Source organism: Scomber scombrus, chromosome 13 (assembly GCF_963691925.1).
Source record: "Scomber scombrus chromosome 13, fScoSco1.1, whole genome shotgun sequence".
NCBI classification, from domain to species: domain Eukaryota; kingdom Metazoa; phylum Chordata; class Actinopteri; order Scombriformes; family Scombridae; genus Scomber; species Scomber scombrus.
The window spans coordinates 4766599-4794453 of record NC_084982.1 but is presented as its reverse complement, the minus strand read 5'-3'; the positions used below and the strand labels follow the sequence as shown (position 1 = coordinate 4794453).

The 27855-nt window shown below is 40.9% G+C and overlaps 1 protein-coding gene across 2 annotated transcripts; it reads left to right on the top strand.

Moving 5' to 3' along the window:
• Positions 1-1491: 1491 nt before the first annotated feature.
• fhip1b (FHF complex subunit HOOK interacting protein 1B) lies at positions 1492-27855 on the top strand. 2 transcript variants are annotated; one of them, XM_062431610.1, is made up of 12 exons: positions 1492-1794; positions 6352-6862; positions 10695-11099; positions 11744-11974; positions 14702-14947; positions 15532-15699; positions 16867-16946; positions 19250-19419; positions 19653-21053; positions 22241-22419; positions 22553-22712; positions 23480-27855. In XM_062431610.1, exons 2-12 carry the CDS (start codon positions 6734-6736, stop codon positions 23782-23784), a joined length of 3474 nt encoding a protein of 1157 aa, XP_062287594.1. In that variant the 5' UTR covers positions 1492-1794; positions 6352-6733; the 3' UTR covers positions 23785-27855. The 2 variants fall into 2 exon arrangements, with proteins under 2 accessions (XP_062287594.1, XP_062287595.1); XM_062431611.1 differs by lacking the exon at positions 1492-1794 and adding an exon at positions 5045-5562.

Genomic DNA, 27855 nt, shown 5'->3' with positions numbered 1-27855 from the left:
CCCCTTTAAACCAGATGTAACTAACCCTCAACAGCAGCTGGCCAAACATCATATCATTCTCCAAGACAACCAAGCAAACTGGAAAACTGATGAAGACAGTGTCATACAAGTTGAAAGATTGTTTTGTCACTAGGGTGGATTAGGGTAATGTGGGACACGTTTTGCTATTCTGACCTGTTTACCATATTTAAATATGAATCCAATACATTATATCAACACCTAATATCATTATAAAATCCCTGAGATGTTTCCTTATTAAATCAGAAGACAGTTTTTAGATATTGTACTGAAAAAGAAAATGGCACATATATTATGAGGTTCCTTGTGTCAAATCATTTCAGAATTTGTAGATTTTGTAATGTGGGAGACTATGTTTTAGGCTTAGCAGCCTTATCTGCCAAAACTTTCTGATTCTAAACTTTCTGCCTGTATGTTGTTGTTTTTTGCTTTCTCATCAAAAAGGTTAAAAAACTAGTAGCCTGTATGTCTGTCTAGTTGTCCCACATTAGTCAATGTCCCACATTACCCTAATCTACCCAATTGTGAATAGGTGCTATTCCAGTGCTATAGTAATAGACTAGAGCAGTCATTGGCTCAAATCTGTTTGATAAAGTCCAATATGAATCCTATAGTCAACACTAAAGGATTCCTATTGGATAAAGAAGGAGATCTGCAGATCTTTCATTCCTACTGCTGACTCTACAACACCTGCACAACCTGAACATGTTGTAGTTTCTTCTCTCAATCACCACCACTACTAACCATATATTTATATTTATAGGCTATCTGTATTTATATTTTTCACATCGCAAACTGTTTATCATGTGCAATATTATTTATATTCTGGTCACTTTACTTTTAGTACTTGTTTTAGCTCGGTTAGCACTCGTTTGTTTATTTATTGTATATGTATAGGCTATGTTTAAGGGTTTCTGTTTGTTGTGGATGCCCATTTTCTTTTCTGTAGTGTATATTACACATCTTTTTGCTTCTGTTTTGCTGCTGTTACAAGTGAATTTCCCCGTTGTGGGATTAATAAAGTACAATCTAATCTAATCTAATAAAGTCCTACAATAGGACTTTATCCAATAGGAATCCTATAGTGTAAAATCCATAGGACCTATTGGACATTATTGTATTGGAATGCTATAGGAATATGATTTTGTCCTATTGGATTGGTTCCAAAATCAAGTACAATTTCTACTGGGAAGTTCTTTTTGGAATCAGGACTTTTTGACTAGGGTAGCTACTACTATAGCCAAGGTCAAGAGTGATGCTTAGAATTGATTTATCATTTTGAAAACTAACTGTCATAACGGTGCCCTATCAACTCTAGTACACAGTGTACACGCTTGACAGAATTAGCATGGAATTGGGTCACAGTGTTTACTCCTTCATTTTTTGGCATAGAACAGAGAGGAGCGTCGTGTAGCGGTGAGGAGGTGTGGGTGTCGTGTGGGAGGAGTTCAAGTAAGATGGCTGCGGGAGAGGGAAGAGTATTTGAGAAATCATCAAATGGGATGTTTATCTCTCGCTAACAGGATGCACAGCAGCCCGAACGAAGGAGTGGTTCATGTGTTAGCTTCCCCAACTCAGTACGGTCTAACCGGCCAGTTGTCTTCGGATTACTTGAGCGCTGTCCCTCCGTTTACTGCTCTGACATTGTGGAATTCATTAGCAGCTAGTCGTTAGCAACCGAGCAGGGCTAACTTATAGCAAGCAGCTAGCAGGTACCAGTGGAAACAAGCAGCTCCCAGCGACTGTCGAGACTCCCTACGAATATATATATATAAGGTGAGTAACTTAATTAGAACTTAACAGAGAAGAGCACCGGCACTTTAAGGAGATGAATAAACTATATCCGTGGTTGACATTTCGTAAGCAGCTAATTATCTTTTGCAGTATACCAACTAGCTTGCTACATCATCTTCGCCTGGCTAATGTTAGATCTGGTTTGCGGGGTGGTGACTTCGAAGATCAGGTATAAATACAGCACAAATGCGATTAAGGTGACTTGAATAAACCAGACAGTTTAAAGCCAAGGTCATTTTGAATTTGGCGTACTATTTGGTGTTTGCAGTCAGGAGCACATAGGTGCTAGAGGGGACACATGACCCAAAACACTGCAGTGATTGATGCCTGGCTCTGCGTGATCTGTGTGAACTGTGGCGTCCCCAATGAAATAATTCGATCATATTTTCCTTGAAACACAGGCACCAGAGTGCTTCATCAGTTATCTTTAAGCTTGTCAGCTGCGACGGTAGCAATGCACTCTTTAATAATCTACAATCTGGAGACACTTGAACGTTGAGTGGATCAATTCTGGTAATCAAAGGCGTTGGTGGGTGAAGTTACACTCTGATTACAACAGGTCATATGATGATCCACACATGAAGTACACTAGACCTGGATATCTAATATAAATACTTTAGTATTGAAAACTTGAGCAACAAATGCTTGCTCGGGCTCTTCCTGGCTCATTCTATGATCGCATATTTCCTAATGTTAATGATTATCTTTTTAGTTAGATAATGTTAGCTCAAGATCCACCACTAATGTTTAACCATGTCTTAATTTAGCTGTTTTTAAAATGGGTCAGAGCTGATATGATTAATCTGTCTTCTGTTACATTAAATTGATTATCTTTGGACTTTGGGCAAATCACCAATCATCAATCAAGCGATACGGGTGATAAAGCACTCCACCTGATGTATTATTTTATATATAGGAACACCTTGAAAAAACACTTAACATGATGTTGTGGTGATTTTTATTATGTTTTTGTTTCATCTATGGCATTCTTATTTTCAACCTTATTTTTTCCTATTATTGACCGGGCTAAAAGCAGTTGGTTTATACCTTTTTAACACAAAAAAAGTTGATACAGATGAATATGAGCCACGCTTTGATGATGTCTTTCTTTACTGCTTTAAATGTACTGCTTTTTTAATCCTTATAGACGAAATATATCTGGTTTTAATTGGTGGTTGGAAAAAACCAAGGATTGTAAATATATAAGCTTTGGCTCAGTGACATTGTGACGGAAATTTTTCACTATATTGTCAAACAATTTACAGATTAATTGGAAAAAAGTAAGCATCAAATCATACAGTCTTTGTTTTACCAAGACAGATGGAAGCATTTGTGGAGTTTGACTTAAAGAAAATATGATAAAAAAAACTCAGACCCAACTAAGTACAGCATGACAATATTCATACATAGCTGTCTGTTATAGTGGTTTGCCATTGCAGTGCCTTTTAAGGCAAACAAATCTACTCTCCTAACAGAATGTGTCACCACATCAGAAAAGCTAAGTTTCACATCGTTTTTATAAAGCCACATCTGCTTTTAGAGGTGGGGTTGAAATGCTGGTTGTCATAGCGAGGGATGGAGGTGACAGTGTTTGTTTTAGTAGAAGGGAACAGTAAACAAGCTACAGGAAATCAAATATTCATCTTTATAGGTAGCACACAGGTAGTCGCATGTTGTAGTGTGTTGAAGACAAAGCCTTGCCACCGAATTCAAACACAAAGCCCCCCCCCCCCCCGGTATGGACTACTTGGCCAGGCCCGGTTCAGTGGCAGCAATAGAAATGTGAGAATTACCAGAGAGTTTGTGGTCATTTTCACACCTGTGTGCACACCTGGAGCACGCGCGGCAGTTTGACAGTTTGTCGAGACTTTTTCAAACAAGCTTTGCACCACTTCCCTAACGCCTGAGAGAGCGTCATGTGGCCTTTAGACTGTCGAGAGGAGCATTGGTCTGGTGTGTTTGATGGCTAACCTTTGACAAACTCCCTTGTCTTTATGAACCCGTGCTTCCCTGTACTGGAATGTGGGTTGAACTTTGAACTGGTTTTATGAGCAGTTTTACGGCGCTCAAGTGTGTGACCAGAAAATAAAACGTGTTGAATTTTACTGTGTGATAAACCTCATGTTAGCTGAATTTTGTTTTAAATGCAGGTGCAAACCTGCTGATGAGTGTTTAAGTCAGGAATTCCAACCAATGCAGGATCACACCAGGCTTGATTTAAATCAACTGATCTCAGTCTTCAGACAGCTGATCGGTCAATCATGTGCTCTTGATTGGTTTGAACAGAAACCTGCAGACACACGTTCCTTTATGGAATAGTTTGGACATGTCTGGGTAATTTATGGTGTTTTCTATGAGTCATTTTGCTGTGGATTGACTGGTTTTCTGCTGTCATGTCTGGGTGTGGATTCATTCATCATATTTAAAGAAATTATTGAATTTGCCTTCACTCACTTGCAGCAGTTGGGTTACTCATTAAAAACACTGCTTGGATGTTAGATTTTACCTGCGTGTGAGTGTTTGTGTGTGTGTGTGTGTGTGTGTGTGTGTGTGTGTGTGTGTGTGTGTGTGTGTGTGTGTGTGTGTGTGTGTGTGTGTGTGTGTGTGTGTGTGTGTGTGTGTGTGTGTGTGTGTGTGTGTGTGTGTGTGTGTGTGTGTGTGTGTGTGTGTGTGTGTGTACACTTACTCATAACTGCTGTATGAGTAATTCAATAAAGAAAACACAGAGACTTATTGATTTCGGCGAGTTGAGCCAGAAGTCGTCAAATCTGTTACTCGTGTCCAACCCCAAGACCAAGTCATGTGACTTCAGTCCACATCATGTGGCCACAAGTAATAACAAATACTTTGGTAATCTTATCTACACATCCATGCTAACGGTGTGGCACCAAACTCATTAACCCATTTATTGTCTCTGCACTTAGCAGAGTGAGAGAACATGAAAGCAAACAGCTTCACATAAATGGATTTCAAATGCCATTAAGCAATGCTTTCAACATTAACTTTGAACTAAATGTGATACAGTGAAATCAATTTCCTCCAGCTGAAATCTAATTGTGATAACTGTTTTTTTTCTTAAAGGGGTACGCCACTGAAAATATGTCTTATGAGTATAAAACAGGCCTTTTAGTCTTGAGAGGTGGGTTTTAGATAGTTGTAGCTTGCTTCTACGTGGTGAAGCAGCAGCTGTGCTCAGGTTGGATTCACAGACAGCAGTTATGATGGACAACAACCCAAAAAACAAAAAAAGGGACATCAAAATGTGCAAAAGGGTCCTACAGCATAATCCACTTCTCCACACTGTTGATCCATCTGTTCAGTGGGTAATCCTCAAAATTAATCACTAAGTACACTACTGACAGACACATGGAGCAGAGGCAGTCATAATGCAACACAGAAGTGATGCATTTATCTCTGATGTAGAGAAACTCTGAATGTTTTTCAGAAGTCATCAGATGGAGAGATCTACTAGATACTTAAACAATGTTTTGCTAACCCGACGTACGTAAGAAGTCGTCCTTACACACTGTTCGGAAAAGGGAAGGCACTGTCAAAAAATATGTGGCAGGTGATCGGATGAACCATCTGGCTATCACCGTCTGACCTCAAGAGGCAGCTGGATTCACAAGATCATGCGAGAATCCTCATCGGATGCCGATTGGTCCCAAGCGCATGACTTGAAGCCTGACCTGAATGATTCAGGCATGAAGTCATGATGTGGTGACCGCTCTAATCCAGCTGCCTCGCAAGGTGAATGTTTGGCAGCATATTTCTTAAACTTCTTATACCAGTTAAGAAAAGCAGTTTGAACCCACTTAAACACACACAGAGAGTCTCCTGTCTGTTAGATGAATCACGGTAGCAGTGAAGTGAGTGCTTCTGGATAATGAACGTAAACAGACACACAGTGTGCCAGTGTTTCAGCAGTTTGTGATGAATTGTGGGGGTTTTTTCAGTTGGTTGGGCAGTTGGAGTACAAGCAGCAATTTTGAGTGATGCCACTTAATATACCTTTAAAAAAAAAAAAAAGATGTATAGTAATGATATAAATACTGAATTTTGAAATGCTCAGGTTTTGCATCCTGCATATTATGATGATCACGACTGAAGGTCAGTTAAGAAATGTGCTTGACAGTGACTCTCACGGTAAGCACAAGCTGGACTGGCTGTTCATCGAAGAACTGAATGGTTCCCGTGGTAACAGCATACTGTAAAGGCCGACTCGTGTTTGTTTGGAGAATGAGCTACACAGATGATAGATTATGTGAATGAAGGTGTGTTTGGCAGGGTTGGATGACATGTTTCTACTTACCATGAGTTGATGTTTGTCAGGTTTATGGGGTTTAAAGATCCATTTAGCAATTGTGTTAATTAACACTTGGTCTATAAATACATTTTCTATCAGTTGTTAAATGTAAGAAATGTGAGAAAACTGTGAAAAATGTCCATCAGATATTCTATCAGTAAGAGTCTGAAAGGTTTTAAAAGTCTTGATTGGCGGTCGATGTGAACATTGTTTTTGTTTGTGTTTGTTGACAGAGCGCAGAGTGCCCATCCCGACCGGCTATGGAGTGGTGTTGGCTTCAGACTGGATGACAGGGTCTACAGGGAGGACAGGGTTACACACTTTCTAAAGCGGCAGCAGTCTTTTCCCCTAAACGTGCACTGAGCGGCAGTGACAGCCGACCTCCTTCTCTCCGTGCTGATACACTCTCTCTCCCTCCCCCCTCCTCTCCTCCCCCCTCCCTTTCCTCCCCCTCCCTCCTTCCCCACATAATCTTTTCCTTTTTCTTTCTTCCCTTTTTAATTTCTTTATTCTGTCGCCTCTGACCGTTTTTTTGGGGGGGGGTTTTCGACGGAGCGCGCTCTCTCTCATCTCTGAGTTCCTGCGACTTTTGACCTTCCTCGCACCGGCTCCAGTATGAGCTGGCTGAGCAGGTTGAACCCGCGGGGTCCCGGGAGCCGGTCCAGCCGGAGCACCGCCCCCTCCAGCCCCTGCACTGCCGACCCAGAGACCTGCCTCATGGTGTTTGAGAATCACTGGAGACAGGTGAGCTGGAGACGCACCTCATCTTCTTCTTCTCTTGTATTTCCATGAAATTATAGATTTAGTTTGGAACATTTGTGGTCTCAACTTTGCTACTTAGCTAGTTTTGCAGAATAACATTTTACTCAGCAGAAATGTGGAGACGTGTCATCTACGCTCTAAAGTGTCCACCACACAAACCATCAGACAGGCTTTTCAGAACAAGCCCCCACTTGAGCAGTATTATCCAAACCACTTATTTAAAAAAGTACTCACTGTAACTGTGTGTGCATGCAGTAGAACACAGTGTGATCGCCTTTGTTTTTCTTAAAAAAAAAATTTTTTTTTTAAATTGAAGTGAGTAAGGTTCTGGTCACAATACATATAATATTTCAACATAGTTATTATTCCCCCTATAAATTAAATTACATGAATTTGGTCTACTTTAATTGCCAAACCACAGACTCACAAACTCAGTCATCGAAGGTGAGACGTTATCCTCACCTACCCAATTATATACACACACTTTATACATACCCCTAAACCCTCAGATACAAACACATAGCTACACACACATACCAGCATCCTCCACAGACACACTCATACACAAGTAGATAATCACACATTCAAACAAAAGCAGACACTCAAACACAGATGTGCACACACACAAAGACAGAGCTAAAATAAGACGACCAAACAAAACAAAAACATTTTTAAAAAAGTGTTTTAGACAATTATGTTAAAATGAACTGATGTTGAATGTCTCACTGCTTGCGTTGCTCAACTGTTTTGTTTTGAAAGCTGTGACTGTCAGACTGCAGTGAATTCAACATGTGGAGGACTGCTAACTAACAGTCATGTAACTGTGTGTTGTTCAAGTCTATTTAATGTCAGAAAACAGTGAAACATGCAATAATGAATAATTTCCTGGAGCTCAAGGCAACTTCTTTTTCAACCTACTATCGAGAGATATTCAGCTGATAATGTTGAATCAAATTGAAACATCTTAACATTTTTGAAAAGCTAGAACCAGATGTTGCTTTTGAAATGACTTGATTAAAAAGATAGTAATGATAATAGATTTTCTGCTGATCAGCTGATTGGTAGACCTGTCATGATAACTACTTTTGTTGGATGTTGTTTAGTTGTCTCTGTATGTTGAGCAGCACTGACATTAAAAGCTAAAAGATGACTTTGTGTGGATAGTAAATGGTGGAGGAAGCAGTGAGTTTACAGGCTGTGAATGATTATGTGTGCAGACACCTGCAGCACTGTGGACGTTCACACGTTCAGCTGGCTGTGCTGGAGCTGCTGTGAGTAGTCAGAGTACTGGCTGATGTCCAATCACTGGCTGATGGAGTTTTCATGAGTTTTATAGGTTACACAGTCTTGTCACTGCCTGACTGAGGAGTTTGAAGCAGCTTTAGAGAACTGAGTACTGTTTCTAGAGCAAACATATATCCAGTCTGCTAGTCCTACATGTAAGTAAAGTATTACTGATGCTTTCCTGTATACTGCACCAAGCATTTAGGATGTAAGGGGAAACCACAGCACCAAGTCAATCCTACATGTTTTTAGTGAAGAGGACTTTAGAAACGCTGATGAGAAAAGACAAAAAATGTAACAAATGGTTTTTGTGTGAAAAGTGTAAGATATGTATACAAACATGCTGGTTGGGAAACAGTCACCAAATTGTTTCCCAGCTACATTGTTTATCACAGGGGTCTGACTTTCAGCTCACACATTACCACACACACTTTTGTTATCAGATGAGCACAGTCATCATCATCATCATCATCGCTGTGGTCATGCTGACTTGTAGACCTCTCAGTAAATGTTATGTAACCCCGGCCTGTTTGTCAGTGTGCAGTTTTGTCACTTTGTAGAGCTGCAATGATAAGTCGACTGAGGGAAAATGAATCAGTAACTAATTTAATAATCCATGAATAATCTTTAGTAATTTTTTTTTTTTTTTAAATACCGGCTTCTCAAATGTGAATATTTCTAGTTTCTTCAGTCCTCAATAATGGTAAACTGAATCAATTTGTTTGGGACAAAACTGTATATTTTAGGTTGCAACTAAGCAGCTGACATTGTATACATGAAATTACTAATCAATCAATCATTTAAAAAATCTTGTGATTACTCAATAATAAGAATAATGTTAGTTGCAGTCCTGTTATTCTGTCTGAATTTATAAATTATACATTTCTAAATGAGACATTTAGTACAAGTAGGTTAAAATGACAGTAATTAAAAGCCAGATTAAATAAATACATGTTCAGCTGTCGTTTAAAAATGTTCACAGAGCTCACATCTCTTTCATTTCACAGCTGCACTTTCTATTTTCTTGTGTGTATAATTGTGTGTATTTAAAAACCCAGCAGTAGATGATCTGAGAGCTGGTGAATGATTGTAAAATGACAGAGAGAGTCTGCAATGTAGGCTGGTCCCAAAACCATTTAGCTTTAGCTTTAAAACCAGTAAAAGAAGCTTCAAATCTGTTCTCAAAGATACTGGGAGTCAATGAAGTGAAGCTAAAAGCTGAGTAATATGCTCACTCTTCTTTGTTTTGGTTCAAAGACTAGCAGCACAATTTTGAGTTGTAAAATAACATAACATTTAGGGCTGCAGTTAACGATTATTTTGATAATCGATTAATCAGTCGATTATTTTTTCGATTAATCGATGAATCGGATAAAACAATATTTTTTTTAAATTTCCAGCCCTTCATTCAAAAACAAAACATTATTTCAAATTGACATTGCAAAAAAGTGCTCAAACAACATGTTGCTGCTTGGACATCCCTGAGCTGTTAAAGTAATATTAAATTATAAATAATAATTTAAACAAAACAACTAAATGTTAATGTCTGATAGCTTTAACAAAATAACATACACATGTATGCTACACAAAAAGAGGTATTTTCTGTAAATAAAAGATAAATAATAATAATGGTTCGCAAAACCGATCGTTTTTTTGGCGCGTGCATACAGGCGCACGCACGCTTCGTGCCGCCCCTCGGCAGGATGCAGCACACACTTTCTAGTTTTATGTAGTGTGAACTGCTCTTACACTTAAGAAGAATTTGGGCGCACCGTTTTTCCGCTTCTGCCGATACCGGCTCTGCTCAGCTGCATCTGAACTGCTCCGCTACTTGGCGAGTAATGCAGTAATGGCGCGACACAACAGAGGCGACAGAATCAATAATGAAATTCACTTTTAATAATCGATTTTTATCGATTTTATTGATTCGTTGTTGCACCCCTAATCACATTAGATCAATAATATAGTAATAATTTGCATTTGTTGTTATTATTAATGGTGGGAAGTACATCACTTTAAAGGGGCAAAGATCTTATACATATTAGTAATATTGTTGTTATTATTATTGTTACATTATTATATGCATCTTATATTTATATTATCTGTTATTTTATTTAGGTATTCTTAATCTTTATTTTTTATTCTACCACTGGTGTTACCTCATTGCAGATTCATGAGTTATGATGTTTCCTCATTTCTTTATTTAAAAAAAAAAAAATTCTTATGTATTTATTTACTTTATTATTTCTAATTCATTTATTTTGTTGTCTTAGTTTTTTTTACTATGGAAAGCACTTGGTGTTACATTACAAATAAAGAAAAGTGCTAAACAACTAAAGTCTGATTGATTGTTCCAAATATGTCATAACAATAACTGAATAAAGGAGCAGATTTTTGATCTTCACCATGTCTGTGTACAGAACTTAGAAGTTGTTGAAGTTGAAGTTTTTGTTGTTCTCTAACTGACAGTAGGACAGCTGTTGTTAAGAGTGAAACATCACACTAGAACACACTCTGTTCTTTTATTCAGGTCTCGTGGGTGTTGGAGCAGCACCAGCCGTCCTCGTCCAGCGATGACCTGACAGCGGTGAGGAATCACACCGACCAGATGCTGTGTCTGCTGGCAGAGGAGCGGCCCGCAGAGGTCTCGGAGGGCGGCGCCTCCGTGACGCCGATGGGCCCCATACTGGAGCTGGTGGTCACCGAGAACATCCTGGAGCACCTGGTGCAGTGGCACCTCCGCCGCGGCCTGGACCCGGACAGCCAGGGGGCGCTGTTAAAACTGTTCGAGATGCTCATCGGCCAATCCCAGCAGCCCCTGCTGCAGCACACAGCCGTCCTCCATCCGCTGCTGAGGCTGCTGGGAGCGTGCGGTGACCCAGAACTTGGTTGTCCTTCAGCCCTAGAAAACAGCCTGGTACTGCTGCTCAATCAGGTACGCTCTCCTCAACTACTCTCCACAAAGACCAGAGACCAGAACAGAACTCTCACTCTCTTCTAGTCTTTTTTCTAGTCTCCCTGATGGTCAGAAAACAGCACGTGTTGAATGACTGAAGTAGACTTTGAGTTGTGTCGCTAGGCAACCCCAGAGAGGAGAAAAGGAGAACACTTTCACTGAGATCTGATGAAATACATAGTTTTCAGTTTCACCTGCATCAGACTGAATTATTTACTGTTTACTCGTCATTTTCAGACAGGGTTTCTCACACAATCCCAGCTCCCGTCCTATAATTCCCAACTTGTTCAGAATAAAACTGAAACAGGCAGCGGATCAGAGGGCAGACCATTACAACGAGTAAACGTCACCAACAATGATTTAATCTCCCAACTGCCAGCTCCAACTGACACAGGGGATGTGAGGTCCAAGTCAGTCTGAACTGCTGTGACGTCCAAATCCTAATTATAATTCAGCTGACTGTAATCTGTGTCCTTACTTAATGTCTCTCATCTGAAACAAAGTGCCAGTAGTGTCGTCAGCAGAATGTATGTAACTGTAAAATCAGGAATACAAATGGAGGGTTCTCAAAATGTGTATCACTGTGTCAGCACTTTCTTCACAATGTGCAAATCCTCCACCAGGTCTGCGTGTCCATGGCCCGCCAGCCGCTGGTTCTAGAGATGTTGTTCCGTGCGGCGCCGGCCCAGCAGGGCTCCACCAACCTGCTGATCTTCTCGCTGCTCGTGCCGTTCATCCACCGGGACGGAGCCATCGGACAGCAGGCCAGAGACGCGCTGCTGCTGGTCATGGCGGCGTCGGCCAGCCACGAGGCCGTGGCCCGCTACATCGCTGAGAACTCCTACTTCTGCCCGGTGAGAAACAGCCTCATTTTTAAAGCATATGATGTGGTGCTGGAAAGTGTTGTGTTTTACATATTAAATGGGGTTTTGTGAAAGATGTGGTTACAGATGATATTAATCTAGATATAAATACCTGTCACTTACGCTGAATGATGTATTTTTCAGTATATTTAGTCATTTTTTAAGCAAAGTTGAAAGATAATTCTGACTAATTTCTGATCGGTTGGCAGGTAGCATAGTTCTGATTAATACCACTGTAAATATGGGCATGGTATATCAAACTGCAGGTAACCATAGCAACACAACTGAAGCGTGTTAATTATAACTGATAATTGAAGCACAGTAATTGCCCGTTGTATAATGGTGATAATAGATTCCACCTGGTCCATTATTTTCTATACGAGTACACCTTTTATGAATATGACACTTCAAACAGCAATTTTTAAAAAAAGGAAAAAATCAGAACTGATTTATTTATTGCTTATTTATTTTTAACCTATTCCTTGTTTTCTGAATGCGTAGCACACACTGTTTTTACGTATCTATCAAGCAAAAACATCAGTTTATAGCTTCTCAGATTAGACGATTTACCCCTTTTTTCTGTTTTGCATCATTATGAGTCAAATATCTATTACTTTTAGACTGAAGCAATTTGATGGTGTCGTTTTTGGCCGTGTGTGTGTGTGTGTGTGTGTGTGTGTGTGTGTTCTTGTTAACTCATTAGGACCTTTTTCTGGTATAAACACCCACCTTGTTGGGACCAGTAATCCTCATGGGAACAAAAGCCCAGTCCTAAGGAAGAAACATTTCTGATGTCCTGGTTGAGGTTAGGGTTTGGGTTTGGGCTGTCCACAATGAATAGAAGGCAATGCCAAGGTCCTAACAAGGACAGCTGAGCGTGTGTGTGTGTGTGTGTGTGTGTATGTCTATGTCTGCGCGCAGCCGCGCACTCACTGTGTAATTCTGATACATCAGTGATGGAGTGTGATAACGGAAAGGGAAGGAGATGACTATGACACAACATTAATACTTATCTACATCCTCCCAGCTCTGTCTCAACCTTGAACATTTCCTGTAAACATTTAAATAAAGGGGACAAATACATCTACTAACTTGACTTCACAAGCAGGTTGTGTTTCTTTAGTAGAATGCTTCACACAAATAAATAGTGTTTAACCTCCAAGATATCTAACCAACATTTGACTGAGACTTAACCACGATAGGATATTGCAGGGTTCCTGCAAGACACAATGTAGATTTTTAAAAAGAACATCTTTCTTAATATGTCATAATGTTTTAAATGATTATTATTATGCAGGTGTAACTTTTGTTTTCTAGGGCTTCTTTTATTCCAACTTACTGTCACATGGTCTGCTAAGTATTAAAGAAAGCTGACCAGACCAAGCACCAGTGTTTTCTCGCTGTAGTTTTCTCCAGCTGCCACTAGGTGTTACTAATGAGCCACGTGTTACTGATTACACTTGTACATCTATTAAAAGTGTTACAACAGCGTGACATTCAGGTTTCAGCACTGCATGATGAGAGTGAACAGTGTTCCAGTCCAGTTCATGCTTTTATGCTGCGGTCAGTTCTCTCATCGCTCACTCTGCCTGTTCACACTCTGCCGTTTAAAGAGCTGGCTCAGCTATTTTCTGCTCGTCCTCCTTCCAGCAGCTTCAGTCTGACCTACTTACTGACTAGAGGGACCAGTGGAGGTGGCATCACGGACCAAATGATCCTCTCACTGCCTCAGTGCCTCACTGTGCTCCCTCACACTCTGCAGTAGACCTTGTTCTGACATTATGGATGTAGAAATAGATTCTTAGACGACCATGATGTATCCCTTGAGCTCATCACAAACACACTGCATCTCTTTTCTTAAGAGCTGGGTTCAATGAATTATTTCCACTAGCAGGTCTAGATTTTCCTCATATTTAAAAAAAAAAAAATAAATAAATAAATAAAAAAGTCCAGCAAGCCAAAAAAACCAAGCCAATAAAATAGGTAAGGTTATTCACCTGAGACTACTTTTAAATTTGAACTCTTTATCTACCTCCATACAGAAGATATTGGGAAGTCTTTTTCTTTGTTCAATTCCTATTTTCCAACAGTTACGTTTACTGAGTTGTTGCCAATACACACTGGTGGTGTTATCATAATAAAATGTGAACACTCTCCAGTAGTATGTACATTAGAAACATAACATTTTCTACAAAAAACATGGAGGATAGCGTCAGGAAGTTAACAATTATAATTGTCTCTTCAGTTGTTATGATAGTTAGGATATAACCACATTAACTTGTTTTTATCAAGGTTATAAGGTTTTCTTTGTTGTTGTATAAACATCCAGTTGTAAAAGTCTTCACATTGCTCTGCTCATGAGTGTAACTGACACTGTTGGACTCATGATGGACAGTTTTGAAATAAGTGTCCAAATTGATGCAGTAGAACCAGAGATATCATATTATTATTTAGCTCCTGATATCCAGCATTGCAGTAGATGAACCTGTCTGTTGTGTTTGCTTTGTGTATTTTGTGTTCTTTATAAAAATAGATTGCAAAAACAATAAAAACAAAGTTGGAAAAAAAAAACCTGCCGTTCACATTTCATGCAGCTTTCATGAGTTCATCTTTCAGGATGGACTCTCTTGTTTGTGTGGAGGTTATGTGTTCACCAGCTCCACCCAGGCTGCGGAGGATCGACAGTCTATCCTGAACCCCCCGTGTGTCTCTCCTCAGGTTTTGGCCACGGGCCTCAGTGCTCTCTACTCTTCGCTACCCAGGAAGATCGAGGTCCGAGGCGACGACTGGCACGCGCTGCGGCGGGAGGACTGGATGGGCGTGTCGTCGCTCGTGCTCTTCATGAACTCGCTGGAGTTCTGCAACGCTGTGGTGCAGGTCTCTCATCCCCTGGTCCGCTCCCAGCTTCTGGACTACCTCCACAACGGCTTCCTCGTACCCGTCATGGGTCCTGCCCTGCATAAGGTAGGAAAAGGACGAGTTCAGGTCTTTAAAGAAACAAGGTCAGGCTCCTCTGGATAATTACAGAGCTCTCTGTCAACAGTTGGAATAGTGACTAATTTGTCATTTGAAAATATTTTCCATGGTAAACAGATGTTTGGTAGTTTTCTTGAGTAATAGGGACATTGTTTCCCAGAAAGACACACTGATGTCAAGATTTTCAGTTTCGGACTTTGTGGGAAAAGTGTAATTTCTGTGTGAAAATAGAAAACTGTGTAAACTGTTTCTTTAAGGAAAACAGGATGGGGTGTACCGCAAATGATTTGCCATATTTTAAACTGACCACTCTGTTATTGCTCCTCTTGAGTAACTTAAAGACATTTTTGTTGTGGAAGTGTTTTTGCAGAAGAGTAAAAACAACTGTGTGAACAGAGTTGTTTGCTGGACTTTTTTTTCCAAAGTCACAAGTCAAAGCAAACAGCTGTTTCACAATGTTTGAAGAAATTGTCTCATTGCATGTTAATCACAGACTTCATCTTATTCACCAGACTGTTTTCAGATTGCCTCTTTATGCACTGTTGAGATCATTTTCTGTGTGTGGTTTCTAGTCATCGGTGGACGAGATGATCGCCAGCACTGCATACCTGGACCTTTTCTTACGCAGCGTGACAGAGACTTCCCTCCTTAAAACCTTCCTGCGCTTCATCCTGCTGCATCGCCACGACAACGACACCATCCTGGACACACTGCTCACACGCATCAGTAGCAATTCAAGGGTATGTATGTGTGTATATATATATATATATATGTGTGTGTGTGTGTGTGTGTGTATGTATGCACGTGTGTTTGTGACAGAGCTTCGATGAACCTGGTTGTGTGGGCGATGAGTGGGCTGCGAGCAAAAAATTAACTGAAAATGATATCAGCAGAATATAGAAGTTTTTTTTTTTCCCCAGAGCAAACACTTAAAAGTAAATGTCATCAAGTTTGCTGTTGCACATTGTTTTTATTTGGTAAAACAATCCGCACTGAAATGTGTGCCAAAAGCCTCAGTTTAATAAATTCTGATCCCTCAAAATAAATCTGTTCTAGTCACAGAAACATTTGTGTTTAGGGGGAAAAAAACATGATTCATCCCGATATCATGTTGCAAGTTTCTCTTTGAGGTGGACATTAAAAATCAGTCAAATCAAAATGTTTGGCATCATTATTATACAGTTCGTTCTTTCATTCAAGCTTTATTTATACAGCGTGGGCAGGGGCGGATCTAGGGAAATATTCATGGGCTGGCATGGAGACTTTAAGAGCTGGCAGAAATATGCAGTATGCCAGGAATGTCCAAACTATTCCATAAAGGTTAATGTGGCTGCAGTCTAAAGGTGACATTAGAAATCAAATTTAAGCAAATTAAATCAATCAAGTCTTTTTTTTTCATCAAATATAAACCCATCACTTAACTTCAAACATTGCCAAAGATCCAAGATATCCAGTGTTTATCCAGTAATGCTGATTAAACAGCAAAAGTCCTTTTCTCTCATCTTCAGTTTGAAAATGTGGTGAAAGTGTTGAGTAACTGCTGCTGGTGCTGATGAAACTTTGATCCGCGCCTTCTTCACATCCAGAATTGACTATAGCCAAAGCATTTTAATGGCACATCATCCACAGTCCTAACTAATTTCAAATACATCCAGATCTCCAGAGACAGAGATGAAGCATTCAGAAGTGTATCATCTGCATATAAATGATTTTAAAGACATTTTCCAGAAGAACCGAACATGAACAGTGAGAACAGCACAGGCCTTAAAATAATGCAAACAATTTTCTGAAAGTAAAAGTAGCACCATTTTTATGTGAGAATAATTTTATTTGGACGTGTCATGCAAATTGGTTTTAATATACATGATCTTTTATTGGATAATAACTGTTTTCTAACTGTGTTGCAGCTCTGCATGGTATCATTGAGCCTCTTCAGGACTCTTCTCTCCCTGAACTGCGAAGACATCATGCTGCAGCTTGTTCTCAGGTATGTGCACGTCCTCCTAAAGGTAGTGTTTTAATTTTTATTGGTTTACGTTATATACAAAACATGATGTGGGAAATATCTTACCTACATGCTCAGTCATTCAGTCTGTCTTTATGAGATGTTGGGAGGTACTGCAGTGTACAGTGCAGTGATAACGGGAAACACAGACATTTATTCTCTTACTTCATTTATTGAGGAAAATGATCCCATCTTACATATTTGTGTGAACAAATGTATGTGGACCCCTTAGCGCAACAGTACCTTCAACCAAACAGTTCCGGTAACCATTTATCAGTCCGACTCATCGGCTTGGAGGAATTTTTGCCTGTTCCTCCTTACAGAACAGTCTTAACTCAGGGATTTTGGTGGATGTCCTGGCATGAACTGCCAACTTCAGCTCCTTCCACAGTATTTCTATAGGATTCATGATGTTTTCAAGTTGTACTCGGAAGTTGGAATTACTGAGTTCCTAGTGGAACACCCCCTGAAGTTGGATCTCCAACTCGGAAAGTCAAATGTACCCCACTAGCCTCAACCTCTAAGTCCAAAGTGGTAGCCCTGTATATCAACAGTGTTAAAGTTGTAGTTATATCCTGTTTATTAGCAGTTTTGTCTTATTTGTGTCTCATTAAATCAGTCCTACACACAGCACTGTCCAACTTCTATCTGTGAACATTTTGCTACGTTGCTTGCATGAGGTAAATGGAACACAGCATAAGGTCAGGACTTTGACTCAGCTTTCTTCTGCTCTAATCATTTTTTGGTAGAGCGACTTGTATGTCCATGGTCGTTGTCTTATTTCATGACCCGTTGTCTGTTGAGCTTCAGGTCATAGACGGGTACCTTGAAATTTTCCCGTAGAATCTACTGGTACAACTGAGAACTCAAAGCTCCATCAATGATTGCAAGTCGTCCTGGTCCAGAGACAACAAAGCAGGACCAAACTATTATACTTTCAACACCATCATTCACGGATTGGATGAGGGCTATCATCACCAAACTAAACATCCATTAACAGAACATTTTTCCAATGACCCTCTGGTTTATCCATGTGGTCTTGAGCAAACTAGATCAATCAATCAATCTTTATTTATATAGGGCCAAATGACAACAAAAGTCATCTCAAGGCACTTCACCTAGAGCAGGTCTAGACCGTACTCTTTGAATTTAATTTAAAGAGACCTAACATTCCCACATGAGCAGCACTTGTCGACAGGCAAGGAAAAACTCTACTTTAACAGGAAGAAACCTCAGGCAGAACCGGGCTCTAGGTGGGCGGCCAACTGCTCGGCAGATGGCAGCAATGTTCTTTTTGGAGAAATGTGGCATTTTTCCTTGCAGCTCTGCCATTCGCACCATTGGTGTTCATTGTTCTCCTGATGATGGACTCGTGAACATTGACTGTTAGCACTGGAAGAAAGGCCTAGACTTTACCCTGGCGTCCTTCATGGCCTCCTGGACATTTAAACACCTGCTCTTGGTGTGATTTTTGCTGTTCAACCACTCCTTGGGAGGATAACAATGATGTTTGATGCCTTCACTTCCTACACAATCTGCTTGATTGTTGACTGGTGGAGCTCAAACTCTTTAGAAATGGTTTAATAACCCTTTTCAGGCTAATGAGTATGGGTCCTCCGAAATCTGCTTTGTTGGAGTCATGACACACTTCCACAAACCTGTGTTGTGAAGCTCAGTCTTTGACAGTTAAGACCCAGATTTCTCTTCTTTAAATAAAACAGGGCCTCTCAGACTCACACTTAATTATCTTCCCATTGATTGAAATACCCAACTCTAATTTCCCCTTCAAATGAAGTAATAATCTTAGAGGTTCACAAACTTTTCCCTCACACAAATATGTAACATTTGACCTCAATAAATAAACAAGTGGAAGGTTTTTGTCTTATTTGTTTAATGAATGTCTCTTTATCTATCTTTATCTAATCACATTTTAAGTCGTATTTATGCAGAAATTGAGCAAATTCTTGAAAGTTTTCTCTGTATCTAAACTGTGTTTTTCTTGTGATAAATATGAAAAAGTCAGATGTTTAAAATTCCCTCAATGCCCCCATTTTTAAATTTTAAAAATATCCTTCAGGGCCAATTTTACCCCTGAAATTTCTGACTATAAAGTCTTTTGGGTGAGTGCCAAAACATTAGATCCAGTTTTGAATCTCAGTAGATACAATAACTACAGGTTATCACTTAAGATTTCCAAATAACTACTTTTATCTGAGAGCCTGAATGGGGGCTGCACTACGTCAAATCAAATAAAAGATTCATGTATGCGTGTGTTTTGCTGCCAGGTATCTGCTGCCCTGCACCCATGTAATGCTGAGTCAGCGTCGTGCCATCAGGGAGACGGACATGTACGGAAAGTCAGCAGACAAGTTCCTGGCGCTGATCCCAGAGTGCTGCCGGCTGAGTGCAGCGCCCTCTGCTGATCGGGACGAGGACTCTGCTTTCTGGGGCAAAGGTGAGCAAAAACTGTCTCACATTTAGAAATGTGCTTGTAAAAAGGAATAGGAGAAATGTGGATATCAACACCCAACATCTCTTACTCTCTTTCATGTTGGTGAAGATGATGAGTCATAGATTGCTCTCTCTACTAACAGTCAAAATGTCCACCTGCGCTCATTTGTAATTCAGATGAAATGAAAGGAAGGTCAGAGTTTGACTCTCTATGTTTTGCTCTGTGTCTGCCTGCAGTGCTGAACAGCCCCAGCACAGAGTCTCCAGCCCCGCCCAGACCCAGCACGCCGTCCCGCTTAGCCTTCTTCATGCGCCAACAGAGTAGTGGAGGCGGATCAGGTGGAGGGGGTCCCTCTACCCCCACTAGCATGGAGCCGCTGCAGTCGGGTCCCCCCAGCTCTCATCCCCTGTCCCCCGACAGCCCCATGCACCAGCAGCAGGCCAACACAGAGTGTCTGGACTGGGACTCGGGCTACCTAGAGTACCTCAAAGACGCCCGACGGGGCATCGAGCTTAGCTCCTGGGCCTGCCGCGACTGGTCGGCGCCTTACGACGGAGAAAACCCCTCCCCGAACACAGCCCCTCCACCCCCGCCTCCCGTTACCTCCACTCCTTCCATAGCGATGTTCCCTGAGCACTTCTCTTTCCAGCCGGGAGGAGGCAGTAACACCTCTCCCAGTCAGCAGAGGGCGGCCATCGTGGCAGCGGCTCGGTCTGAGTGGAGCAGCGCGGAGCGTGACAGCGGGGAGTGGGACGTCACCATCGGCAAAAATAACTGCATCAGCCTCACGCCTCGCTCCAAGAAGCGCAGCCTGCAGAGAGAGGAGCTCCTGCCAAAACCCGTGCCGCCCCTCGTCCCTTCCTCCTCCTCGTCTTCAGCCGCCCCTTTATCGACATCCCACCCCGCCTCGTCCCCGGCTCCTCACATTCCAACCTCCGCCATCACCGTCAGTTACCAAGCCATGTACAACGGAACAACGGGAGCGGGGGACGGGTGCACGGACAGTCGAGATAGAGGACTGGAGGTAAAGAAAGTGAAGAGAGACTTGGGGGAGCAGCAGTACTTGGACGAAAACGCAAATCAGAACGGATCCCTCGTCAGCTGCCCCTCCCAAAGCTGTGCTTCTCTCCCACAGTCAATATTTAGCAACAGTGACATGAACGATGCAAAATCTCTTTGCCCTAACCAGATTCCCTCTCAGAGCTCCGTCGCCCAGCCGACGCCGGACACCAAACCGCTGACGTGCGACACCTCAAACCCGCACAGCGCATCCACAGATCTTCCAGAAGCCAACCAGACGCAGCAGTCCGTAGAGAGTCTCATCAAGGAGCTGCTGGAGCAGGCGCCAGGAGACCCACAGCTGCCCGCAGACTCCAACGGCCAGGGCATCAGCATCGAGGCCTTCACCCAGGAGCTGAGGGAGCTGGAGGAGCGGGTGAGAGAGCGCGCCAGAGCGGCCTGCCAGCTGGATGAAAGCACCAGAGCGTCCCTGACCGCCGAGCGGCAGGAGGAGGAACAGCAGCCGCCCTCGGCAATGGAGGCCAAGCCGACGGGTGACGCTAAGGGAGACGGTTCTGTAGCGGGCGTCTGCAGTCCCGCCAGACCACTAAACCAGCCCGCCCCACAGCCGTACACAGGTAACCACTGCATTCATACCCAATCAGGCATCTTCCAGCAGAGGTGCGAGTGTGTGTATTTTTCGCTTTATAATTTGAAACTATCAGAAAATAACATTTTATTTTCTCTCTTCATTCATTCATTGGCAGCATGAAAATGGCCTTATTGGTTGTAGTTTTTCATTTATGCCTAGTTATGAATGCCTGGTGCAGGGGAGAGGAGTAACATGATGACATGATTTTTCAGGTTTTTTTTATTTTTGTTTGTTTTTTTAAGTCAGGTTTTAATCTTTTACATCCAGATATAGAAGCTTGAACAGAATTCGGCAAGATAACGAAACCATCCATACCTTTAGTAGAAATAAACCACAATACTAAATAAACTACAGAAAAAAAGGTTACAACTCTAAACTTAATCCCTGAACACACACACATACACAACAGATTTGCCGCAAGTCCCACTATTCATCAGCGAATAGAACGAAAAGACGGAGGAGGATCCAGAGCTGAGGCCCACAATGAACATTATTAGTACCACGGTCTCAACAGGTGTCCATGACTACAACATCCCCGCTGTCATTTAGCTTTTTTAAAAATAGACATAAAATCCAATAAAAAGTTAATTTCTGTGTGTCGACGCCCACGTTCATCAAATAAAACACTCTAATGTTTTAAATACAAAGCGTGTTATTAAAAGTTAGTTGGTCTGATCCGTGACTGATACCTAATTCACACCTTGAAAATGAAAGTTAGTTGGTTAATTAGTTTGGTCAGGACTATCCACCCCAAGACTACACGGTTGTTGTACTTTGTAATACGCTTTCTTGAAAGTACAATTGGGCAATAAATTGATATTATTATGTTATTGTGATATTTTATAGATATCGTCTTAGATTTTGAATATGGTGATACTGTTCTATTATCTGTCTTTATCCACATTACTGATGATTATTCAGCAAAAATCTCATATTGTAAATATTTTGTCAAAATATCGGTATCGAGGTATTTGGTCAAAAATATTGCAGTTCACACTAAGTCCACAGTTCATAGGAGATAAATGAAATAGTTTTTACTCACCACAGTGTTTAATCTTCCCATATGACCTACTAGTCTGACTGCTTCCAAGCTGTCAAACTGACCTCTGATCTCATCCCAAATTTGTGTTCACATGCAGCTGAGCTTAAGTTCCACGTTATCTCTCTCTGCAGGTCCGTTCATGGTGGTTCTGTTCACCAAGCTGGAGAACATGCTCCAAAACTCTCTGTACGTCAACATCCTGCTGACGGGCATCGTGGCCCAGCTGGCCTGCTATCCTCAGCCCCTCCTACGCTCCTTCCTGCTCAACACCAACATGGTCTTCCAGCCCAGTGTCAAGTCACTGATCCAGGTACCACACCTTCCAAAACCTGTGATATAGTGGCTTAGGTATTTAGATACACTATACCTTCACTTTCAGGGGTGTTATATTGTTAAAGCAATGTCTCTGCAATATCTCTGCTTTGTTCCCCAACTGCCCTCAGGTTCTAGGTTCTGTGAAGAACCGTATCGAGGCATTCGCAGCCTCCCACGAGGACTTCCCCGCCATGTTGAAGAAAGCCCAGCAGTACCTTGTGGCTCGAGGCAAAGTGGACTGGACCGACTCGCCCGGTGTCCCCACCCTGAGGCGCTCTGATTCACTGGGTGAGCATGGAAACAAGATAGGAGGAGGGTTGATGGTTGAGTTTCTGCTTCAGTTTGTCAGAAACCTCTTTGTGAATCAGTTAATAATCAAAGGACTAAAATATGTAATAAAGGAAGTCACTGCCTGTTTCCACACTGTAAAAAACAAAATCATAAAGAAGTGAAGCCAAGTTTATTTAATTACTGTTGCATAATTCATACATATAGTGCAGCAGTTACATACACATTAACTTTTAACATTGATAATAAAACCAGCTGATGAATTAGAGTAATACATTTATATAAAAGTGACACTGAATTAATTCACTATAGAAAATTATTCAAGTGGATTAGAAAAAAGCAACATAGAGTTTTAAAGGCAGTCTGAATAAAGAATAACATTTGTTTTAAAGGAGTTTTCTTGGGTTTGTGATGTGAATTCTCTTATCTAATCTCTTTTTTAACACAGACTTTCTGAATCACATTGGATTGGAAGGAGATGGTAATTTCATAGCTGTAGCTGAACGTGTTGTTTTAGTTTGAAGGTTTAATCTGAGAGGAAAAGCCTTGTGATACAGTTTGTGACATTTACTAGTAATTTAGAGCACATAAGTCTTAACCCAACCTGTAAATATTCATTCTTTACTTGTAAGTTTGAGTTCTGACCTTCTTTGAAAGCTCTGGACAAGTTTTTAATTTAGTAGAATAGAGCAGTTTTTGTCATGTCATATATCTTCATAATCACTGTGATAACTCCTAAATGTCTCCTAAATGTTCTCTACTTCCAGTGAAGAGTCGTAAACCATCTCTGGGCGACCTCATCCTCCGTCACACCAACAGCCCGACCCGGGCCCGACACGCCGCTCAGCTGGCCCTCGCGCACGTACGGGACGGCGGCCAATCCCTGCACAGCGCTCTGTTCCGCGGCGGCGGAGGAGCCTCTGGCCTGGAGAAACAGGCGGAAGCGCTGCGGGTGAAGAACGCCGTCTACTGCTCCGTCATCTTCTGCGAGTTCCTCAAGGAGCTGGCCGCCCTGGCTCAAGAGCACGCCGTCAGTCTCCCATTCTCTCACAGCCAGGAGCCAGAGGAATAGACGTTAACATAGACTCTCATTTCAGCTCTTAGCCCACATTTCTAGTCATTCTGGCTGTAAACAGAGTTCTAAAGGACAGACCAGAGCACTGAGACTTTACCGTCTGCTCTGACAGACAGAAGCAAGATGAACACAGTGGCATTTTTCTACCAAAATCATTATAGGATACCTATAGGACTGGAAAGATTTTACTCCTCTGTAAACTGTAATGATATTGTGCATATCATGTATTATATTTACATTGTATACACAGAAAATCTCAGTAGATAGCTTGAGATTTGGGATCTTGTACATACACGTACCATGGTACCATATTCATGGTAAAAGGTGACAAAGTGAAGCCACAGATAACAGAAATAAGTGCACATACCGGTGCTAGTCGATACTCTTTACGCTTGAAGGTGAGGTGGCACAAAAACGCCTGACACCAAAAATAGTTTAAAGCGTAGGTGAGTCAGTTCAGTCAGCTTCGGCCATCTGCTGACATCAGTTTTTCCGGCCAATAGAGAAAGTGCACAGAAAAACGATAGCGCATTATTTCCGTTTCATCTAGAAAAATGCTGAGCTGCCATTAAGACTGAAATCAATGAACGAGATGAAAACTGGAAAACAGGAGAGGGAGAGCACCGCTTCCACTTCCTGTATATCAACACGACCAACAAAAATGTACTGGAAAAAAAAACATTTCAAGTAATTCATACTTTTTTTTGTGTGTTTTTTTTCTGAAATCGCACCATTTTTGTAGACATATCATAGCCAGTGTGTATGTTCGCGTACGGCAGAATAACATTTGCTTATTTTTTAAACGGCTCCTCTCCATCAGGAAGCTGTTCACTTGTTGCCATGAAAGAGGCTGTGGGCTTTACATTTCATACCTTTTTTATGTGTCATTTAGTCTTTTTAAAAAACACTAAGAACGCTGCAAGCAAAAAGGTGAGAAGGGAAAGAATTAGTTTTTCTTTTTAGGGAACGTTAGCTCGATTTGCATTCCCTTTAAACTGACAGTTGAGGCATTCAGTGACATTTCTTTGAGCATATCTTTGTCTGTTTAGCTATAAGCAAAAAACAAAAAAAATCTGCATTTCAATTTTATTTTTTTTAAATAATTGTCCCTACCTTCAAAGTGTCCGTGTGGTGAGACAGGCCAAACTGAACACACAACTTAACATGCTGCTATTTTCATTTTTCTTTAAAAACACTAACACCTTTTTTTTTTTTTTTTTTTTTAAATCAGCTACGATCTCTTTGTTTGATAGGTACCAAGTATAAATGTGTATGTGAGCATGCGGAGGAGTCGGCGTTTAATTTATTTCGGTGTGTGAGGTTGAATGAAGGAGCAGCCACACAGTGTTAAAAGCTTTCAGAAAAGACGCAACATTCGCTTCAGGCGCTCGTCTTTTCTTCCTCAACGTTAAGCGTCTTTTAGAAGCTTCGCATTGGTATGGTAGTATGGTAGTTTTATATGACAGTAACACTCATGTCATTTCTTAATAAGTATCTCCAATCGCTAGCCAGGAAACCGAATGAGTAAGAAATGACAGAAGCGTAAGATAAAGCTACCTACCTATGACTCAGCGTTTCTTGAAATAAACGGAAGGTTTTTTGCACATACTAGCCATCCTCTCTCCACTCGTAGAAGTATAGAAATGACCTGCCATCCTCAAAAGTCTTACACCTGAAAACTGATATTGACACGCCATCTTTTCTTTCTTTTTTCCAAGTGTCTTGACGTTTTTAACAAGTTGAGTTTTTCCCCAACTTGTCAAAGCCATAAGCGACGGTGGTCGTCTTCATAAACACGCTCCATCACTGCTGTAACTCACCTTTTCTACACAATGAATTTATAACACCCCCTCTGTTTTTTTTTTTTCTTTTCTTTGTAAAGTAACCTATGAAGCCAGGTTTATAATTCTATGTAGTGTAGGGTGAGTTTTACTGGTTTGTGCAACAGTGCCAAACTCAAATTAGCTTCCGTGCAGGAGCGTTCAGCGTTCCGTGAGTCATCCGGCTGCCTGCGGAGATTAGTGGCGGCTGATTAAATCTGTAGAAAAACCCCTTCTGTATTTTACTCACTGCCATCCGTCCGTCAATTCAGCCACACTGCAGCACATCCATGTGTTGAGAATGAGATTAACACATCAACTTAATTCCATTTTTCCTTCCACTTTTTCACTTTTACTCTTAAGATTGTGGGTTTTTTTTAAACCATTTCTCTCAGCAGTTCTGTTGAAGTCAACGTTCAGCTTCTTTTTCAGTTCCTCGGTCGGTTATAGTCGGAACATTTTCATCTATCAGTTATGTGTTTCTGTGTGGACACCAAAGACAATCTGTGAATACCTGAAACTCCCAGTGTCTCTGTTTTAAGCAATCATACACAGCTTAAAGTTCCACTATGTGAACACTGGAACAAACCTTGTATAGAAAGCACTTTTTAAAAATGTTAAAAAATATAACTAAAAGGAAAAAAAAGTAGTGTTTTAATGGTTACAGTCCAAACACAACAGAACGGTGGTATTTAACAGCCTCCCTCTACGATTTTATAGGAAAATGTTAAGGAAAAGACCGATAACATTATAATAAAAACACTGTTCATTTCTCAGATGTGGAGAGATGGTATCATTGCTGTGACATACTTGGATAATAGAACAAACGGCCAGACATACAAAATAAGATGAGGGCAAAGTGTGTTGAGATTCAACCCTGATTGATAAAAAGGGAGTTACTCAGTGTTGCAAAACTCATATTTTCAATTATTGGCATTGATCCTGTGCTACTGATTTTTAATTTTTATTTTTTTCTTAATTGAGGGTTGTAGCTCACACTCACTGCTTTTTAAAGAAATACTTGTATTTCATTTTAAGAATACAAAGACAAGACAAAGGGGTGATTTTCTAAGGCATTATTGGGCGGTGCCGATATGGAAAAGCGTAACTCATAAAATATACTGAAGGCATCATGTTCACTGCGATGGATTACTGAGCTTTATCAAAGTGGTTTTTCATACTTGAAGGGCAGCAGATGGTGGAAAAGTGAAAACCTCCAACTGCAGACACCAATAGGAATTATGGACCAATACTGATCATTTCAATCTACATTTGAGAATAAAAGTATTTAGTTATTACAATAAGCAGCTGCTTATGGAAACCACTGTAACAAAGTGAGAAAACCAAATTTCAACCAAAAACTCTTATATAATGTAAAATTAATAAGTTAGGGCCTCCAAACTGTATCAAAACTTTTTTTTTTAATGTGATGACTTGAAGCATTTTTTAAATGTTTCTTTTTTTCCAGGCAGATGTTCATGTATTGAGTTTCTATGTTTTGTATATTAGAGATTACATCCATTTCACACAGCAAGCCAAAGCGGTTCACCATCACTGACTTTCACTTGAATTATAGATGTTCAAACGTCTTGAAATCACAAAAGGCGACACGATTCACGAGCTTTCACGTCACAGTTTGAGTTGCAGATATAAACGGTTAGATAGTTTTACTCTTCCAGTCATTTCAACTGTACGAATGCCACAATTTAAACCTGAGTTTCCTCTGAAGGACTCCATTCCTTTTCACGTTCCATACACTTTGTGCCATGTTCGATGTAGATCTTTCACGTGTTGATTTGTAAAGCTCATCACAGGATGTAGAGTATGTATCTCCTTTAATTTCCCCTCTCTTGTTCTTTTTTGAAAAGCTTCGACTTTACCCCCCCCCCCCCCCCCCCGACATATTTCCCCTGCGATCTATGCAAAACATGCTCTGGTGTCCCCCCCCCCCCCCCCCCCCCGCCCCAGTTTGAAGCAGGTGAAATGATGTGGACTGGTGTAATGTGTAAATACTGTAAAAAAACAAAAACAAAAAAAATAATGGGTCAAAAATGCAGAAGTATGTGACATAACCAACCGGGCAGAATGAAAATTACACTCAAGTAATGTAACGATGAATGTTGTCAGAAATATTTTTCTATATTTTGAAAATCATTAGGGGAAAAAAAGGACACAAATACAATGTGGGGGAAAAAGCTGTCAGAAGAACACTACAAAGGGAATGTTTTTATTAATTTATAAATTCTTT

Coding starts and splice junctions, on each gene's coding strand:
- fhip1b (XM_062431610.1), top strand. CDS start 6,734: ATGAGCTGGCTGAGCAGGTTGAACCCGCGGGGTCCCGGGAGCCGGTCC. Junction 6,863..10,694: donor TTGAGAATCACTGGAGACAG/GTGAGCTGGAGA, acceptor TCTTTTATTCAG/GTCTCGTGGGTGTTGGAGCA. Junction 15,700..16,866: donor GCATCAGTAGCAATTCAAGG/GTATGTATGTGT, acceptor ACTGTGTTGCAG/CTCTGCATGGTATCATTGAG.